The sequence below is a fragment of the Ciconia boyciana genome, chromosome 13, assembly GCF_034638445.1.
Source record: "Ciconia boyciana chromosome 13, ASM3463844v1, whole genome shotgun sequence".
NCBI lineage: Eukaryota > Metazoa > Chordata > Aves > Ciconiiformes > Ciconiidae > Ciconia > Ciconia boyciana.
Genome location: NC_132946.1, coordinates 8,196,528 through 8,217,259, shown reverse-complemented (window position 1 = coordinate 8,217,259; position 20,732 = coordinate 8,196,528). Strand labels below are relative to the sequence as shown.

Genomic DNA, 20,732 nt, shown 5'->3' with positions numbered 1-20,732 from the left:
GCTGCTGCAAAACCGCCGGGGTTTTTAAAAAAATTAAAAAATAAAAAGCATAAACGCTGCCCATCTGTGGAGAGGGTGGGAAAGAGTTTGTATTTTGGTTTGGCGGCTGACATGGCAAAGATAAAGTATTTTTCAGGCTCTGGTGGTGTGAGGACGCCTCAGCCACGGGCAGTTTGGCTGCGGTTATCCGGTCGCTCAGCGCCCAGGCTGGTGGCTTTTCCTGAAGAGCCTACCACGTAAAGCGTGCAATGGGAGCCTCTGGAGGGAGCCAGAAGAGCGGCTCTCACAAACGCAATGCAGGTGTTTTGGGTTTTTTTAAAGTACTTATTCGAGGCCCTTTCTTATTCCTGGCTGCACTTTTTTTTTGTACGGATCAGCTCCCCCACTACCGGCTTTGCTCCCAGTTCCCCGGCGCGGCGCAGCCGCTTCTGCCGCCGCTCCCCCGGGTCGCCGCCGGGCCGCGGCTGCAGCGGAGGGGCGGGTCCTCGGCGTGAGGGGCCCGGGCGTGCCGGGGGGACCGAGAGCGGCGGCGTCCGCCCGGGGTAATTCCTCGCCTGCTGTTAGCGGCGTCGCGCCCGGCGTCCGCTGCGAGACCCCGGGGCTGAGGGGAGGGACGGGGCTGGCCGGCCTCGCCTCAGGCAGCGCGGCCCAGCGGCGGTGGCGGGAGCTGGCAGGCGCCCTCCCCAGCTGAGGCGAAGCCGCCCCGGCGGGGTAGGGCAGGGGGTGGCCGGGGATTGCGGCTCCCCCCGCGCCGGGGCGCGGTGAGGGGACCGGGCGGCGCCGTGGGCCTCAGCGCCCGCCTCCCCCCAGGGAGATGCGCGGGAGGCGGGTTGCGGGAGGAGGCGGCCGGAACTGGGCTCAGGCGCTTCCGTTGCGCCCATGCGCTGCCGCCGGCCTCCGGGAGCAACAAAGGAGGGAGCTGGGGGGCCAAGACCGGCCGAGCCTGGTGAGCCGCGGGGTGAGGAGTGCCGGCTGCGGCGGCAGCGTCTCGGTGGGACCCGGACCCGGGGGCGGGGTGAAGCGAAGCGGCGGGAGGTGAGGCCTGGCGCGGCGCAGCCTGTGGGGCGGAACCGGCGCGCCGCGGGGAGGAGGAAGGGGCCGGAGTCCCGCCAGCACGGCGCTTGGAGGCCTCGGGCTGCGGCTGGGAGGGCTGAGGGTCGGGGGGAAGCGTTGTTGCGGCGGTTCACGGGTGCCTGTGTTCACAGGGCGGCCGCCTCGGCGGCGATGGGGTCGGCGTGATGGCGCCCTGGCAGCAGGGAGCGACCTGGCGGCGGCCAGCCCTGCGGTGGGGAAGGTGAGAGGACGCGGGGCCCTCCGGGCAGCGCCCCGGCCCTGGGGCAGCCGCGGGGGGACTGGGTGGGGCTGTTTGCGGGGCACCCTCAGCTGTTGGTCGCGGCGGGCGCCGTGAAGGGCGGCTCGGCTGAAGCGGTCTGTGTAGGAGAGCTGACAGGAAAGCACTGAGGTGAGGAGAGAGGTCGCCGGTCTTTCAAGCTGAATTGGATTCCAGGTTTCTTTACCAGCGAAAAAGGCAGCTCGTGGCGGCAGGACAACTTCTGGCACCTCTGGGAGTGAATCCTGCCGGGGTGCGTCTAAGGGTAGCTGTAAGTTTGGGATCCAGACGGGTCGGAAGACAAGATAACAGGTGTGCAGCGCCGGGAGCATCCCTGAGCCTGCTGCTGCTTCTGGGAGAAATGAAACCAAACAAAACGCGTAAATGTTTATGCTGTAGTGTGAAGAGCCCAGTAACCACTTCTATCTAGAAGTGTGTTCCTGTGATATTGAGTGCTGTACAGGCTAGGCATTCTATTTGTAAGCCTAACTAAACGTGACGGTTGTGGTTTTTGGAAAAGATTTGTCCTCTTTGGTATGTCAAAAGAGTGGATGTAGTTGATGTGATAATTGCTGCTAACCAGCCATATAAACTAACACATATTTTTTTATTTTTTGTAGGTGTGTGGGTTTTGATTTTACGCACTGAAAGCTGATCCTTCCTCCTCCAAGATGGCATTTGTTTCAGCACAAGGGCCTACAGTGGTGGACCAAACCACTTTGATGAAAAAATACCTTCAGTTTGTGGCTGCTCTTACAGATGTCAATACACGTGAGATACTTTTCTTCTGTTGAAAGTCACAGTTCTTCAGTAGTTTGTTTCACATTCGTTGCAGTATTGTTTAGACAGTTGATAAATGTGTGTTGAATTCACTTTGAATTTTGTTTGAGTTTTGATTTTTAAGAAGCAAAGTGATGAGTAATACTTGCATGAGCCAAAGTGAGCGAGCTGTGTGCGATTGTGTGATGGTTGTTTGTGAGAATGGTGTGCCTTATAATTGGGCAGTGATAGCTAAACTGATAAGATCTGATTGCTTCTTTGATCAATGAGCCTGATGGTTTACTTCATGATGTAGTTTTACATTTGATTTTTTTGTTTGAATTTCCATTTTCAGCTGATGAAACCAAATTGAAGATGATGCAAGAAGTCAGTGAGAATTTTGAGGTAAATAAATTAAAAAAAAACAACAACCCACACAACACCCTAAACAACAAAACCCCACCAAAAAACCCCAAACTTCTGAAATGGCAGTCTGTCTTGTGCTTAATGTACGTTGGTTTGATTTCTGATGTTATGTGGTTAAAATATTAATATTGGTATCTTGTGATTTATGATTTATATTGTTATAAGTAATTGATTTTAGGTTTTTATTTAGGAATTAGTCAGGTTACTGAAGAATTACAACATTTGGACTTAGGGAGCTCTTTCATTCTCTAATCTTTATTCAGGAAGCATTTAAATAGAGGTGAAGTAATAGATTTTTCTTCCATTTTGTGGAATGATATGAAATATCTGTATTTAAAGCTTTCTTTTATTTATTTCAAATGTGTATTGTGCCCTCACGAAGTCCCTTTGATTCCTCTGAGTAGTTTCATAGTATAGAAGTAAGGGAGGAGTTGTCAGATGCAGAATCTGACATCAGGAGTGGAGATGGCTCCAGCGACATCTTTTGCATAGTGATGGACCATCAAGTTTAGATGAGCAGCAGAAAAAAAAGTGAGACACAAGTTAAACCAACCCTGTGTTAGCAGAAATTATACTTTAGTTGAATACTTAGTTATTATGTGTCTGTTCTGAAATTACAGAGAACTTGTTGTTTTGTAGAATAAGTTCAATATCTTAGAATTACTGTAATTCTCTCTGTATCTGGTTTTTTAGTCATGTTGCAATAAAAAAGAGTGCTACCACTGTAACATATTCTGTCCTTACCGGCTTTATTTGAAGTGATCTCGCTCAGTCTGTGATACGGAAACACAAATACGCATTCTAGTCCTGTTTAATGTCTTTGGATATTTTTAAGTAAGCTTTATGCAAAGTTACATCTAACAGGTGCTGGATATTGATAGCTGTGCCAATTTTAGTTGTTTCTGAGTTATCAGTGGGGTTTCCTGTCCAGTGAATTTTTTTGTTTAGTTCAGGTTAACACAGTAGAATAATAAATTTAGAGCTGGTGTAACTGTATTATAAAAAAATGTTAAAAGGCTTAATCCTTGCTTAGTGTATATAAGCGAGTAAGTAGATGTCTGTGACAGTTCTGCATCTATATGTACATGGGGTGAGCAGAGCTTCGTATTACCATAAGTGATTATCTAAAAATATCCTTGTGGAGTTTTGTATCTGAGCTGACCTACTATCTCTAAAACAATTTATCTGAGTAAAAGAATAGCTTTAACAGCTTAGTCTAGTGATCTGCTTAAAATCTGAAGGCTTAGTTGATTCTTTTTGCTCTTGTCTTCAGTAGGGAAGAACTAGTTCAATAATTGTTTTGATAATGTTCAAGATGGAGTAGCTTTCTTCTCTTGGAACTCACTTGGTTCTGTAGCATGATCCTACATAAAGAGATGATGAATTGACTTATGCTGAAGTACAGTTCTATTTGTTGGAAAATACTTGAGGGAGCAAGAGGAACCACTACTACAGTTTTAGTTTCCTTTTTTCCTTTGGAGGTTGCAGGCAGTATTGTTGCATGTTGTTATGCTGGATGGTTTCTTTTCATCTTCTGTTTCCATAGTCTCCTTATTAACTCTTCCCTGTTGCCTACTTCAGCTTCCAATAGCTATAAAGTTCAGCAGGTTTTATTTTTCAAGTGAAAAAATACTTTTTTCAAAAATCAGCTGTTTGTTGAAAGTTACAGTGTTCAAATTCTGTTGGCTGCATTATTGATCTGGATGTCTCTCTAGTTAGGGAAAGAACGGAACATGAATTGGTGATTATGGAGGGCTTCTTGAAGTGAGGTTTAAAATTGACGTGCTTCGCCATAATGTTATCTGCTTGACAGTGCCAGCTGTTGGGCTAGTTGTTAGGGCATTGTTCTGGGCTAGCAGAGGATATTGCTCTTCTAAACCAGTTTCTGGATGGAAACATTTGATAGTTTTGAATCTTGCTTCTTGGAAATTATTTGTTTGAGGGGGGAATTTTTTCCTTCTCCGTTTTTTCATAGAGATTCTGGATTCCAAATGGGGAGAGAGGATTGTATTCATTGTCTTTCCAGTCTCTGTTTTGGAGGAGAAAAAGCTTCCAGAATCAACCTCCATTGCTGCTGCTGATGTCTTGTGCCAGCAGCATAATTCTGAACTTGGTTAGAGTAGTGGAGGTTTTAGTTTCTTGTATGGTGCAGAACAGCAATTCATAGATGCCAAGAGTGCTGCTAATTTTCTGCTCTTTGCTGTTTAGCAAAGATATTGGGAAGGCGCTTTCAGAAATTTAAGCTGGGTTTGTGAAGGTATACTTTTCCCTGAATAGATTTGTGAGCCACTTTCTAAGAATGGGGTAATACCTGTTTCATGTCTTGTCGGAAACTTCCCTCCCTCCCTCCCTCCCAGGCAGGACCATTCGCATGGCATAGAGTTGGGGAGGTTAGGAGTCTTTCAAAATTGGAAAGATTATAGGGGAGGTGGAGGAGGAGAAGATACAGACAGACTTTCTTTGGACGACCTTTGAGGTGAAGAGAAGATGTGGGCTAATCTGCTGTTGATAATATCCTGTCTTGCATTGTCATGGTTTAACCCCAGCTGGCAACTAAGCACCATCCAGCCACTTGCTCACTCCCCCCCCAGTGGGATGGGGGAGAGAGTTGGAAGGGTAAAAGTGAGAACTCGTGGGCTGAGATAAAGACAGTTTAATAGGTAAAGCAAAGGCCGCGCACACAAGCAAAGCAAAACAAGGAATTCCTTCACTCCTTCCCATGGGCAGGCAGGCGTTCAGCCATCTCCAGGAAAGCAGGGCTCCATCATGCGTAATGGTTACTTGGGAAGACAAACATCATCACTCCAAATGTGTGTTGTGTCCCCCTCCTTCCATCCTCTTCCTCAGCTTTATATACTGAGCATAATGTCATATGGTGTGGGATATCCCTTTGGTCAGTTGGGGTCAGCTGTCCCAGCTGTGTCCCCTCCCAGCTTCTTGTGCACCCCCAGCCTCCTTGCTGGTGGAGTGGGGTGAGAAGCAGCAAAGGCCTTGACTCTGTGTAAGCGCTGCTCAGCAGGAACTAGAACATCCCTGTATTGTCAACGCTATTTTCAGCACAAATCCAAAACATAGCCCCATACTAGCTACTGTGAAGAAAATTAACTCTATCCCAGCCAAAACCAGCACATGCATTTAAAATGTTTTTGCGCCCTTCTTATGATATCCATCTACTTTCTTGAAAGCCCTTGAGATAAAAAAAAATTTTGCACAGTGCCTGGTGTAATATGATTTATGGTTGCGTGTTTTGAAATCTTACTGCAAAGTAGAGAATAGTAGTGGAAATCTATAAAAGTAGGTGGCTTTATATAACTTATATATTATTCAAGGAATAACGTGAATAGGGCCCTGAAATACCTATATAGATTTTTCAAAAGAACGCTGCATTCTTATCTGTACTGTTATTAACAGACCAGTATGCTTTTGTATCACAGACACTTCAGAGAAATGCCTAGCAACACATACATAAACTACAATTGGTTTTCCAAATAAACCTCACAGTGGCCAAGTTAGATTTTTTTTTAAGGCAGATGCAGCAGTTGCAGATGGAGGAAGCTTGCTTATCTAATATTTCTTCTGGCTTTACAACAAGTGGACAGTAGTGCAAGATCGTTTTCACAGTGGAAACTAATGCTCAGTTTGGGTGATGTATGCACGTACACATATTTGCAGAAACAACTAAAATCTCAAATTAACAGTGTCTGAAAAGTCTTGGGAATCCTAGAACAATGAAATGCAAGTGTGCTTGTCAATCTTTCTTGTTCAAGAACATCTACAGTAGTGTGGGTTTTTTTCCCCCATTTAAAATAGCTGTATGTTATGCCAATTTTATTCTCTATGTGAGGTGACAGTGTTAAAATAGAAAAAAAATCACATTACAATGTAGGATTGGAGGAAAGGGATTAATTTGTGTTCACTTTTGTTTGTTTCACTAATAGTGCTCTGTAGTGTGTCAGCAGATGTGTAATCGCTGAATCTATTAAAAAGTCACTGAAAATGTTTAACAGAGACTTCGAATGTAACTTGATATCATCTGTGTAATGTCTATTATATCTGTCTCCCCATTTTTTGGTGTGGTTTTTTTGTTTGTTTGTTCTTAAATAGAATGTGACATCCTCCCCGCAATATTCTACGTTCCTGGAACACATCATCCCTAGGTTTCTCACCTTTCTACAGGATGGAGAAGTTCAGTTTCTGCAGGAGAAGCCAGCACAGGTAAACTGTCTGGAGCATCTCTTACCTTTTTGCAATGTGTGCAGCGGACTACTCGTTCAGTGAAGTACTTTATTAACCCAATGAACTGATTTATGTATAGACTTTGTTGTTAAAAATAGATCTGTCATTTGGAGAGATATTGAAAAAGTCCAGTTTCTAAATAAGTTACTTAAGAAACTTTGCAAATCTGTGTGTGCTTCTATGAAAAATGAGGAAAAACTAGGTGCAACAGAATTGGCTTTCTCACTAAAAAGCGACACACTGTTACCAGTTACTGACTTTACTGTGGAATGAAAGGCAGAAGTTGAATCTATGTCATTAAATACTTTTGTGTTCCTTAAAAAAAGTCTGATAACTTGCATTTTTCAACTGTAAATTGGTTAAATTTGCCTTATTCACATATGTGAGTAGTAGGAAACATTATGTGTTTGTATATAAGCATATGCCTGCACGAAGTAAAATAGCTATTTTTCTTTTTAAGCGTGCAGAAGTATTAAGCTGAAAACATGTTGCAACCAATTTTTGTTGGTTTTGTGGGCTTTTAAAAAGTTTTATGTCTTTATTTTTTTTCTTTTCCTTTTTTTTTTGCAGCAACTCCGAAAGCTAGTGCTTGAAATAATTCACAGAATACCAACAAATGAACATCTTCGTCTTCATACCAAAAATATCCTGTCTGTGATGTTTAGATTTCTAGAGGTATTTTTTTTTCCTTTTAAAATGGTTTCAGATTTTCAGAAAGATTTTCCTCTCCTTTCTTCATCTCCAAAAATTGCTGGGGATCGGATTTTAAATAGCTGTGCTTCTGGAGCAAGAGTGGAAGGCTATTCTACTTAGGCTTCACAAGTGTGATATCTTACTACCTACAGGTTTTTTGCGTGTTCTCTTCTGCCCTTCAGAAACTTTGATTTTACAAATGCAAGGAACTGTTCTCATGCTAGACAAGATTTCATTCATGAACACTTTTCTGGCTTATATAAGTGCAGATCCCTTATTCTAGAGATTTTGTTTTGATTCTTATTTGGAATTGAAAACTGTCATTTGAAGCCCACAGAAAATAACCTGCTCTATGTCAAGGTGTCTCGGTGTTTAAATAGGCCCCCTTGTGTGTCTCTGTCTGTGGGACATCAGAAACAGGTCTGATGGTGTAGGGTGGTTGAAACTTCTGTTTTTTGTTCCAGTAGGGGTGAATTTAATTTTAGCCATACTCTAAGGCTGCAAGGTAAAGTTATATCAAAGGAAAGGCATCTTGCTCGTGCAAGTTCATATTAATGGGGCACTTGTAGGTTGCTGAGATGAGTATCATTTTATAGGGTTTTGAAGTACTATTTAATTTTAGCCATACTCTAAGGCTGCAAGGTAAAGTTATATCAAAGGAAAGGCATCTTGCTCACACAAGTTCATATTAATGGGGCACTTGTAGGTTGCTGAGATGAGTATAATTTTATAGGGTTTTGAAGTACTTACTTCAGTTGAAGACTGCAGCAGTAGGCTTACTAAAGATTGTCTTTTTTTCAGACAGAGAATGAAGAAAATGTACTGATTTGCTTAAGAATAATTATTGAATTGCACAAACAGTTCCGACCAGCAATCACTCAAGAAGTAAGTCAGAGATCTTGTAAATGGTATAGAACTCACTGCCATGCTCTGCAGAATTGTTCAAGTGGATTGGTTTGCTTGTTTGTTTTTTCCTGCTGTCCTTTTATGTTGGCTGACCTGTTGTGGTAACGACATATGTAACTTTTTTTTTTTTTACCTTAAAGAAATTTTTAAAAGAAGATTGCATAGTGCTAGTACCCGTGGGGAAAAAACAAACTGTTAAAGCCTAGTTGTTTTTGCTTTAAGTGTTTATGGGCAATATGATTAGACTAAGGAATAAAATTCCCACAGAAGGGAAGAGAATTGATGCCTTTTTATTTTGTGAAGGGAAAATCCTGGAAAAGGAATATTATGATTGTCTTTCCTCCCACCCCCTTGCTTCTCTCCTGTGACTCATGAAAGAGTGTTTGAGAGTTTGCAATTTTATTCTGTTGCTTTCTTTCCTTGATTGTCTCCTAGGAAGACTTAGTTAGTTTATAGTAATTATTTCAAATAATACTATATTGGAACTATGTTGAGATGATAGGTAAATTGGATTCTTTCCAAGTGCAATTTGAATTAATATTGGCAGAACAGAAGGAAATAGGAGAACACTTTCAGATTCTTTTTAAATATGAAAAATATGCTCTGGTGGTGACTAAAGATTTTACATAATTGTACTGTTAATACAGAGATTCTAAAATTGTGAATTTTTTTCTTTATGGTAAACTGACTGCTTCCTTCCTAGATCCATCATTTTTTGGACTTTGTGAAACAGATTTACAAGGAACTTCCAAAAGTAGTGGTAAGCTTTTTATTTCCTAAATTGCCCTTGCTATGGTCAGAAAACTAGTTTTGATTTCTTTAATTTTACCTCTGAAAGATATTAACATATTACTTTTGTATCTAGTGATACAAAGTAAATATAGTTTTAATAAAAATATTTAACAAAAATACATCTAAAAGTGGAGAAATTTAGATTTTGATTTAGAAAACTTTCTGTTTCTAGCACAGTAATCAGTTGAGTGCAGCGGTGTCCATGTATCCATGTAGCCAAATGTGTTGTGTTTTTGGGTTTGTGTGTGGGTTTGTGATGTGTTGTGGATTGGGTTTTTTTTGTTGTTGTTTTGTTTTTGGGTTTTTTGGTTTTGTTTTTAGGGAAGGGTGAGGTGATGTACTTCCCAGCAGATAGAGTTCTTCAATGTGCTTGATCTCTGTGGAAGTCATTGCCTGCTCTTCCTCACTGATACAGAGTATCTGTTTTTCTTTGGCAAAAGGACCACCGTGGTTGGGGATGCTTTTCTGCTTCTTGATGTAGTGGGAGTGAAAGATTGCAGGGTATGTGTGTAGTCCTAGTAGATACTGCATTGTAGTCCTAGTAGATACTGCATTGTAAACCTCATGTACAGAGAAGAAAAAAACACCTGCAGTAAGTTGTGGGGAAAAATTATATGGAGGAATTCTAATGAGATAAATGGCCTTTTGACTATTACTAGCATTATTATATTTTTCTTCTGCTCTTTTCTTGTAGAATCGGTATTTTGAGAATCCTCAGGTGATTCCAGAGAACACCATTCCTACTCCTGAAATGGTTGGCATGATTACAACAATTGTGGTGAAAGTAAACCCTGAGCGAGAAGATAGTGAAACAAGAACAGTGAGTATTCTAACTACTCTTTAACTATGAGACTGTCTGTATCACAGTACCGCAAATCATAAGGGCAGCTAAAGGTAATAGGCTTTCTTTTTGCTTGTTTTTCTTATCAAGATTTATTTGTAAAAGCTGATTGAAACTTTTCAGATATTTTCTATGCAGCTGTAATTACAGGATTTTTATTTGATATAATACCAAATGGTTTTGTGCTTTTAAAATGTTATTATCACTAAATATAGTGCTATTAAAATGAGCAGTTCCTTTAAAAATGTATTTCAAATACTTTTTTTGAATTAATAATTAAACTGTTTATAAAACATGTATTCTTTCTTTCAGCATTCTATAATTCCCAGAGGATCTTTATCTCTAAAGGTCTTGGCTGAGCTACCTATTATTGTTGTTCTTATGTATCAGGTTAGTAGACTCCAGAATTTTGCACGTCAATATTTTTTGTTACTGAATGGCTTGTGTAACTTCTGCTGGCTAACATTAGTAAAAATGAATGTAACGTATTTTTGTGATTAAAATATGGTCTAAAAATAAGCCACTGAGATTTCTTCATTTTTTCTGATTAGCTCTCAAATAAGTTGCCTGCAAGTGTGACTTGTAAATTTCTCTAATAATACTTTTTTTTTTTAAGCTCTACAAACTGAACATTCATAATGTAGTCGCTGAATTTGTGCCCTTGATTATGAACACTATTATAATACAGGTTTCTGCTCAAGCAAGGTAAGAGCATTTTAACAGTATTTTGATGGTATTGGGGATAAACTACTTAAACCTGCCATTCCGTATCCCCCGAAATATTTTTGTCTTATATCCTGTGATTTCTGCTTCTAGTCTTACTGCTTTTAATCTCAAAAGTAGCAATGATTATTTGACTTAAAACTGTCAGAGTTTTGTAAGTGAAGCTATTGGCAAATCTGAATATTTCCGTTATATGTGACTGATAAAAGTTGTGCAGTACGTCCCAATTTATTATTTGATAAGGCATTTTTAAAAACAGAATTTCTGACAGAAATCCATATTACCACAGATAGTATGTGATGGAGACCATGTTGGCTAGGACACTTGCTGTTGTTTAATCTTTACCATACTACCAGTGGTATATTTTTGCTCTTCCAAGGTATGGCTTAGGTGAAGCCTTGTGATGTTGCAGATACGGGTGCTGCTTTTCCTGCTTCAGTGAGAGATGTTTCTAAGGAGCAGCAAGTGGTGCTAAGCAGGGCAGCAGTAGTAAGATCTCTGTCTTTCCCTATCTGCCCAGATGATCTGAATAAGTGGTTGAAGCTTGAGAGAGACAGACAAGTCTGTAGGAGGGAATGTTGCTTGGAGGAAAAAAAATTGCCCCAGTTAGCAGAATGGAGCCAGATGTTTGATGCTAAAGTATTGGCTTGGCTTTCTGCAGAAAGTTGAAAATTGTATGACTGCCTCAGGGCTGTGTGTTTCTGCTGAGAGTATAAGATGCTGGGAATTTGAATGGCAGAGAGCTTGTTGAAAATGGGCTCTCCCATGATGATTTTATTCCCTTATGAAGCAAGAAGCTCACTACAAGATGATGTAATTTGAAACTTCTGTGAATTTTCTGAATGAAGGTGTTAAAGAGGAGGAACAAAATTGTAACCACTGTTCAATTTAATTTCAGGCAACATAAACTTTATAACAAGGAATTGTATGCTGATTTTATTGCTGCTCAAATTAAAACATTGTCTTTTTTGGCTTACATCATAAGAATTTACCAGGTAGGTTGCATTTTTGTTACTTTGTTACTCTTAGTGCAACAGGTCTCTAGTTACTTTATGGCAGGCAAGTGACCAGCATGACTGTAGTGCATCAGGGATGGGAGAGAAGAACATTTATTTGTGTAACAGTTCTGAAGATAGGGCTATACTTGGTTGTCCTTTCAGAAGTATCCTCCTGTGAATGCGAAGTAAAAATGTGCTGTTCCCCCCACCCAAAGCTTTTATGGAATGGTTATTGTATTTTAGTTTTACAAGTAGACTTTATTAAAGAGAAACAAGTGAATAGTAATTGAATGTTATTTTGCAAATGTAAAGCAAAACTTTAAAATAGAATGTCATAATAATTCATGTTATTTTTTGTTATAGGAATTAGTGGCTAAATATTCTCACCAAATGGTAAAAGGAATGTTGCAGTTGCTCTCCAATTGTCCAGCTGAAACAGCACACCTCCGGAAGGAGCTTCTGATTGCTGCTAAGCACATCTTGACAACAGACTTGAGGAGCCGTATGTAGTACTTCTTAAAAATGTGTCTATAAATGGGAAAGATTTGAACTATTTCTGTGTATTTAAGAGGCATATTGCTTACTGTTTGTTTTGGACTATTACATACTTCTGCTTATTTTGGGAGTGGGTGTGATTTTTGATTTGCCGTTTTTCTTTTTCCTTAAAAAAATAAAATCATCTAAATAAGATGGCATACTGAACAAGTGGCTTTTCTAGCTTTCCAAATATCTGTTGTTCCAAGTAATTACCATTTGATGATAAACATTTGTGTTGGTTTGTAATTGTGCCTACAGTTGTATGAATAGTTCAAAATATTAATCGGTTAACCTGAGTGGAAGTAGTTCTGTCAAAACTTGATGTCATGTTTGACTCGGCTCATAACATTTGCCTCTAGCAGAGGAAAGCTAATTTTGGTCTGCGTGAATTAACTAGTTTTGGTGGATATGTTCCGTTTTGGCAGAATTGCAAAAGTGGGGATGAGTGTACTTTGTGAAGTATTAACTTCTATCTTTCCATCTTTACTGTGTGGTCCCCTTTCTTTTCTTTCTGCTAACAATTATGGGGCAGTGTGATGTCTTACAGGTCTTGTTAGCTTGCCAAAAAAAATAGCTTGTTTCCTAGTTCTGGAATTTAGTATTGTGGTTACATGGAAAGCTGTTTCTTTGGCTATTTTTCTAAAGAAATTAGCTTAATTGTTCTCCATTTCTCAGCCTCTCCTTCATAACTTCTGAACTTGACCAGTTTCCACAAAATTCAACAGAGGAGCGAGGTCTTAAAGACATGATGTTCTGCATCCTTTGTGAACTTTAGTGTTTGGGTAGCGGAGAAAACCCCAGTTAGTGTCTCCATTGGAGGAATAAACAGCAGTGTGAGCTCAGCAATTCGTCGCCCTTGGTCAGCTGGCTGGCGTTTTAGCATATATGCTGCTAACTCATCCCTCCAGCCCTGCTCTTGGCTACCTGGCAGCCCCAAAGTGGATTAGAGGAGGAAATGCTTAGAAACGCCAAGGAGAAGGAGGAGCATAATATCACAGGAGAAATTAAGGAGCGTGAAGAAGAGGAGAATTGGGATATAAAGTATGCGGAGATCTGTAGAAGATAAGGCTTCAGTCATTCTGATGGTGCAGTTCAGTTTATTTGGAAAAATGAGTGTTGAGGGAAGTGTTTCATGTTTGTGGGTATTGCCATTGTCCTCAGTGAAATAATCTTTCAAACTGAGTCTTCTGTGTTGATTGAGAGTTGATGAATAATGCCATAATATTTTATTGTGATGCATTTTGTCTGTGTGGAACTTTGTTTCTGATTCCTAAAAGAGAGGGCAGAAGTGAAACTGTACTTGCGCTCTCCACTCTCACTGTAAAGATGGCCTCTGTCTAAGAATATTTCATATCAGCAAAATGTGGTATGCACATAAATATTAGATGGAGGTTTTAAAACCTGGCTTAGAAGACAGAATTCAAATTGGATTTAGAAACTTACCTGTTTTCATCCCTATCAAGCCATTTCTTTTGAGAATTTTAACTGAGATGTCCATTTCAAAAAGCTAGAATAGTTTGTATGGTGTTTCTGAAATTCTAAGGACTGAATGGTGTGAACATTTCTTAATTTCAACGTAAAATATTCTTATGCTACAAAGTTTAACAATGAGAGAGTTCTATCAGTGGTCTGGTAAACAATTTATTATTGCTTCCTTTGCTTTAATTTCTCTTGCTAGTTCACATTAAGAGTAATAGCACAACACAGGAATATTAATGTTAAATGTTTCAATACACAAAAACTTGTTACTGTTTTTCAATTTGCATTTCCTTTGCTTTTTTTCATTGTCAGGATTTGTGTCTCAATCTCTTTGCTCTGCTAACACTAGTGTATCTAATTCCTTTTTTCAAACAGAGTGGTTTGATCAAAGGCAGTTCCTTTCCAACCATCTTTTTGACTCAGCTTTTTTCTCCGCAGTATTATTTGTTGGCTATGGCTGAATTTATTCTCACGTCATGACTGCTGTGGTGGTTGCCTTGTAAAATAATGGATTGTCTTTGCATCTAAAAATCTTTATTTCCATTCCTTATTTGCTTTTTCCACTGTGAGTCTTTCAGATCTCTACCCCCTTCAAAAAACAATGCCAATGTGCTCATTTTCTCTTTCTCTGTGTGTTTGCAGAATGTGACGTTCTCTTAAAAGCAAAGACAGCTACCACATTGTCCCTTTCATTTAAGTGGACCTCACTGATTCCTTGTCTATTTCAGATTTTATTCAGAAAATGCTGGATTTTTATCTTCTAATATTGTTTGGAAATCTGTGGAGAATGAAGGTTGCTGGATGCTCCTCTTTCTCTTTATTTGACTTTTGGCTTATTTGTTAATAAGTTTTAGCTTGTTGCATTATTTGGAGGTGGGAGCAGTTAACCCTTCCAGCCATTTCCATCATCTGCCTTTAGGGTGGAGTGACCTAGTCAATTCCATAAACTTGTTGATTTCTATATTTAAAAAGAAAACGCTTCTTTGGTCTTGCTTTGTCGCTTGATTTTGTTGCCGAAATCTTTCTTTTGTTCCCTGGACCCCAATTTGCATGTATTCCTCGTTATGTTTTGGGGTAGCGCTTATATGATAAAATGCCAGACAAAAGAGAGTTGTGTTCTACCGTGCTACCCAACTTGTCCTTTCCAGTAACTCATTAGTTACATTTAAAAAGTTCCACAAAATTGAAAATAATATAAGCATTTTTTCTTCTTTCCAGCTGTATCTGTTTTTGTTGTGTCAGTGCTGTGGCTTTGACTGTGTGCTGTAATGTTACTCAAAGGTCAAGTGTCACTGGAATTCATAGTCATAAGAAGTTAACTGAAAGTTTCCTTGTAAATGACGCTGCCTTTTGTAAGCTTCAGGAATGAATTTTATTACAAAACCATTTTCTGTCTTGGGTTTAAATACCTGAGTTAAGTGGTTTAATGCTTAACTATCTTATTTTGATTATTTCCTTTGCCAGTCATTATGTATAGCTTTTTCTTTTTTATCTTTTTTTTTTTTTTAATTATAGAATTTATTCCATGTATGGACAAGCTATTTGATGAATCTATACTAATTGGTTCTGGATACACTGCCCGAGAGACACTGAGGTATGGGAGAAAGTTTGGAATAGCTATCTGAGTGCCTGCCAGGGCTGGTTTCTTTCAAGTTTTTTATTAATATTTACAACGATGTCTGTATAGGGTCCTAAATCTTTGCTTTAAATAACTGATTTTATTAGATTCTAATACTGGAAGGGCTTCTGGTGATGTAAAGAATGGTTGTTGTTTAACTCTCTGATGACGCAGCATGGTAGCATGAGTGTAAGGGAAAATGAGATAAACGGGTGAATGAAAACTGTTTCACTTTTTAAATTGCAGAGCACAACCAAAACAGGGGTCATGGTGAAATCGACTCAGTATCTTCCCAGTATTTCACGAACCAGCCTAAATCTTGTGTCCAGTGTAAAATCCGAATGAGATTTAAACTGTTTTGTCAATAAGGACCTTAAAATTTATTCATTCGCAACTGAAAAAAATAAATGGGAAGAATACTTACTTTCTGTGTCTTCAATAGTCTACTCGTTTTTAGGTGCTTTTGCTGACCAAATTAAAATATGTGAACTAGGAGAATTATTTCCTCTTGCTTAAGTATAAAGTGTACCTTCTTGACAACCTGTATTAGATTTAGGAGTATTCACTCTACTAGATGCTTAAACCTGGTGTTTGAAAATAAATGATTTTAAAAATTTATCAGTTTTCGTAACTACTTTTGAAATCATGAATCATCAATGATTAGTTGTGAAAGAGCTTACCAACACTACTTAAAATGTGGCTTAAAACATGCTAATTTGCTCTTAACTGTGTATAGATGAAAATATGTGCTTAGGATGTTCAGCAATGGGGGAAGAAAGATCAGAGAGGTAATATTAGTGTTGTGGGACAGATTAATGCATCTTCGGTTAGATTATACAGGTTATAATTCTCTTGTGTAACTGAAAAAGCCTTGTAAACTCTGGATTTGCATATAAAAATAGAAAATTTGAATTTAGAATCTTGGAAATAGCTCCAGGCAGTAATTATTGGTTAAGTCCAATTAACAGCAATTATAATTGTCCTCAATGTGTTTTCTTCATTTCTTGTTTTTACTGATAGACCACTTGCATATAGTACACTGGCAGACCTGGTGCATCATGTCCGTCAGCATTTACCACTCAACGATCTCTCCCTTGCTGTGCAGTTATTTGCCAAGAACATTGATGATGAGTCGTTGCCTAGCAGTATCCAGACAATGTCTTGCAAGCTTCTGCTAAATTTGGTAGACTGTATCCGGTCTAAGAGTGAACAGGAGAATGGAAATGGTAGAGATATTCTTATGAGAATGCTGGAGGTATTGATTTGTTTAAAACGTTTGATAATGTTGAATATCCTATTTTATAGTATGTTGTTGATCACACTTTACTTTTTCCTTTCTTCAGAAATGAGAATATGTAGAAACAGTCTGCATACTGCATTTGATTTTAATACTTCAGAGAAGGGCTTTTTAAAATGCCATGCAACTGGGATAATATCTCAAGAATAGTGGAGATGCTTTGCCAAGTCAGCTTATTCATTCAGTGACTGGTTTCAAAGCAGGAAATTGAATGTCTGATGCTGGGGGTAGCTTAACTGTTGTTATTATTTTAAAAAAAAAAATATTTTAAATTGTAGTTGTAATCTCCTTTTTTCCCCACTTAAGGGTATGTAAGAATGGTATTTTTTTAATGCCTTCTGGTTATATTTTTTGTGTGTGTGTGGTTTTTTCTTTTTTTTTTTTTTTTAATCGTGAAAGAGGATTATCTCACAGGTCCTTGGCATAGCCCAATACAATCTGTAAAATGTGAAATGTCCACACTTTCGAGACCTACTGATCTTTTTGAAGGATCTTCTTTATATGGGGGAATTTTTGCGGGATTTTTTTTGGTTATTTTTAAAAATCAGGGATGCACCCTAAAAGCTGTCATCCATGGTGTAGTAGAAGTGAAACACTACTTGCTTGTTGTAGCCAAGTTGTTAATGGAAAAATGTTGCCTAGTGTTTCTCCTGCCACAACATGAAGATGCACTCAATTGTAGAGTAAAACTCTTCTAGGGTAAATACTGTCTTAATAATCTAATTTTGGAATGTGAGAGCACATCTTGAAATCTAAATCAAACTGGTATTAACACTTTAAGATAACCAAGGAAAGCCGTATGGCTGCTTGTTGTAGAAAGGGAGATCTAGGAATTCTGAATGTAGTGGATCTGCTCCTTCTTTGACTCTGTCATTGACAGACTGTCATGGTTCTGAATGCACCAGGGGAGATATCTAGTCATTTTAGTAATCTCCAGATTATTTGGTATTACCCCTGAACTTTTTTTTTCTTAAGGTAGCAGTAGTTTAGGGAATGGCTTTCATCCTAAATACAAAATACAAGTGACCGTGCAAGTGAAAAATCTTGATGTTATGCATTGTAATGGGTCCTTTGTTCCAGATTTCTCAAAATGAAGTAGCTTTCTAGTAGGGTTTGCCTTCCAAATAAACTACTTTTTTTTTTTTTTTCCTTTCTACTTTTAAAAAAAGCTGTAATGTAGCACAGGTGTTTTGTCATTTGTTTATCAAATTAAAATTTGTAATATGTGAATTCAGAGAAGATACATCTAGGAAAGAAAGGAGCATACAGAACTGTGGTGGTAGTGGGGAGGTATCAGAGCAAGCCGAGCAGATCTAGACTTTAAAATCTGGGATGTACAGAAAACTTTAAACTGAAACTTTGCGCAACATAGCCCCTGTTTAGTATCAGCCAAGAGGCAGAAATGTTGGGGACCGCTGTTCTGCAGGATTGATCATTGCTTTCTAAATCTGATATGCTGCATAAAACTAAAACTTAAACCTATAATGTGTACATCTTTTAATACAGCTGACATATATTACATATAAATCTGAAAAATCCAAGCTTTTTATACTTAATAGTAAATATTCATAGACTGAAATACTAAGTCTTACTTTAAAAAATGAATTCAAATAGCTTTTCATTTTAAATTAAGTAGTATTGTAGAGAGATCAATTTTTAGTTGATGGTTTTACTAGTTTTCAGCAAATATTTTTACTTTTGGAAATTGTTAAAAGTAAGCAAACTCCTTTGTTTACTCTTAAAAATGTTTGCTGTCATTTGAATGACTTCAGAAATACTTAGTTGTAAATTTTATTGATCTCGGTATGCTGACTTGAAGTATTAGTATTATCAAATTTAGAATGATTTTTGAAGAAGAAACTTATTTTCTTTTTTCTTCCCCCTCTGTGCTCTTTCATTTGGCTTTCCTCTTTGTGCCTTAGGTTTTTGTTCTGAAATTTCACACTATAGCACGATACCAGCTTTCTGTAATTTTTAAAAAATGCAAGCCACAGTCTGAACTTGGGGCTGCTGAAGCCGCATTACCTGGAGTACCGACAGCAGCAAATGCAGCACCTGTTCCTGTTCCATCGCCTGCCCCAGCCACTCCAGTGGCCCCTGCACCAGTACCTGTATTTGAGAAACAAGGGGAGAAAGAAAAAGAAGATAAACAGACATTTCAGGTCACAGATTGCCGAAGCTTAGTAAAAACTTTGGTCTGTGGTGTCAAGACAATCACGTGGGGCATAACATCATGCAAAGCTCCTGGTGGTAAAACTGCATAATATTTAATTACATTTATCTTTTGTAATTCTACAATTAAAACTCTCTAGCATGATAGCAAATAGTATTTTTAATGGTTAACTACTGTCTTATTCTTTATCTTTTTCAGAAGCACAATTCATTCCCAATAAGCAGTTGCAGCCTAAGGAGACTCAAATCTATATAAAACTGGTAAAATATGCAATGCAAGCTTTAGATATTTATCAGGTATGTAACCTGGACACTTAACACTTTTATTTATACAGTTACTGTGTGTTAGATCTTTTAATAAGGATTTATTTGTCAGATAAAAGACCGATTTCATGTGTAGTATATTTTCATTAAGTCTTTAATTTCAGGACTACAGCTATTGGGAAATTTTATGAATTTCAATGTACTTATCACTTGTAAGGAACAAATTATTTTCTTAACAGCTGTTATTGTTTATGCAGGCAGGTCAGACTAAAAATACTTGTCTTTCATGTAGTGGATTAAATCTTTTCTTCAAAGACACGGTTTAGCTATCGGTTGAAGCATTCACATGGCTATGCTTATCTTCTGTAGTTACACAAAGTACTGATGAAATGTAAATGTACATGATTTGGAATGAAGTAACTTTACAAATAAATTATGTTAACTCCTGCTGTTGTCTTTTTCCACTCCTGACTTCACGGTTTTGAAATCTGTGCTGGAAACACTCTATTTTAATATTTTTATTGTCACTATTGGTTCTTGTGCCCAACTTCTAATTGTATGGGGCTTGCATGTGAAACCTGTAAAATGTCAGTTTTTTTCAAAAGGTACTTTAAGAATAGTGGGGAAAAAGTTACTCAAATTCTGTAACCAATAGATGCGTTTTCTAAATTGCCATAGGTCCAAATAGCAGGAAATGGACAGACGTATGTTCGAGTAGCAAACTGTCAGACAGTCAGAATGAAAGAGGAGAAGGAAGTTCTGGAGCATTTTGCTGGTGTGTTCACAATGATGAACCCTTTAACTTTTAAAGAAATCTTTCAAACTACTGTTCCTTATATGGTGGAGAGAATCTCAAAAAACTATGCTCTTCAGGTATTATGTTTTTGTTTACTTTTTTCAACTGATAATAAACAGCCTGTAGAAAATAGCTTATACCTTAAAGTGCATAATGCTGAAGTGGAATTATAAATAATAATGTTGAAATTAGCATGCCAGATTTGAAGCAGTCTATAAAAATACTTTGTGAAGATGGATTTTCAAAAGCTTTCCAGACTAAGTGATACAATACAAACATGAGCACTTTAGTTTAGAAGATATGAGTGGACTTTATTCTTGAAAAGTATTGAACATAGTGGAGTTCTTGTTTTGTTCAAGTTGTTGTGTTAATGTTCTGACCTACTGTTTTACAGAACACAAGTCCTATAATATACATTTGAAATTAAACTTTAAAATTGAATACTTAAGTTATATGTATGTTTGTTTTCCACTGAGGATAACCTGAATCACTTGGGTAGCAGTGGAGATGTGGAACGAAATTTGTCTTAGTTTTTAGTTTTAAATGGGTAGTGCATTTATCCCTCTGTTCTTTTCATTACAGCAACAATAACTCCTTTATGGTTTCCTTTTATAGATTGTTGCCAATTCCTTCTTGGCAAACCCTACTACCTCTGCCCTCTTTGCAACAATTTTGGTTGAGTATCTTCTGGATCGGCTGCCAGAAATGGGCTCTAATGTGGAACTCTCCAATCTGTATCTCAAGCTGTTCAAGTTAGTCTTTGGCTCAGTTTCACTATTTGCAGCTGAAAATGAACAAATGCTGAAGGTAAAGGTCGTTTGTGTTAAAAACAAAAAAATCTGTTTTGGCTCTTAACACATTCTTC

The 20,732-nt window shown here is 38.5% G+C and overlaps 1 protein-coding gene across 7 annotated transcripts in view; it reads left to right on the top strand.

Annotated features, from left to right (window-relative positions):
- Positions 1–852: 852 nt before the first annotated feature.
- TRRAP (transformation/transcription domain associated protein) overlaps positions 853–20,732 on the top strand; it is a 101,936-nt gene continuing 82,056 nt past the window's right edge. For 4 of the 7 annotated variants that reach the window (XM_072877817.1, XM_072877815.1, XM_072877816.1 and 1 more), the window contains exons 1-19: positions 859–1,035; positions 1,206–1,294; positions 1,951–2,101; positions 2,445–2,494; positions 6,620–6,730; positions 7,322–7,426; positions 8,246–8,329; positions 9,054–9,110; positions 9,837–9,962; positions 10,296–10,373; positions 10,600–10,688; positions 11,605–11,701; positions 12,068–12,206; positions 15,236–15,314; positions 16,359–16,593; positions 18,558–18,885; positions 19,007–19,104; positions 19,750–19,944; positions 20,483–20,674. In XM_072877817.1, coding sequence (XP_072733918.1) covers positions 2,002–2,101; positions 2,445–2,494; positions 6,620–6,730; positions 7,322–7,426; positions 8,246–8,329; positions 9,054–9,110; positions 9,837–9,962; positions 10,296–10,373; positions 10,600–10,688; positions 11,605–11,701; positions 12,068–12,206; positions 15,236–15,314; positions 16,359–16,593; positions 18,558–18,885; positions 19,007–19,104; positions 19,750–19,944; positions 20,483–20,674 — 2,163 coding nt within the window. In that variant the 5' untranslated portion in view covers positions 859–1,035; positions 1,206–1,294; positions 1,951–2,001. Of the gene's footprint in view, positions 1,036–1,205; positions 1,295–1,950; positions 2,102–2,444; positions 2,495–6,619; positions 6,731–7,321; positions 7,427–8,245; positions 8,330–9,053; positions 9,111–9,836; positions 9,963–10,295; positions 10,374–10,599; positions 10,689–11,604; positions 11,702–12,067; positions 12,207–15,235; positions 15,315–16,358; positions 16,594–18,557; positions 18,886–19,006; positions 19,105–19,749; positions 19,945–20,482; positions 20,675–20,732 lie in introns of all 7 variants that reach the window. The other 3 variants (XM_072877813.1, XM_072877812.1, XM_072877814.1) reach the window with 3 other exon arrangements.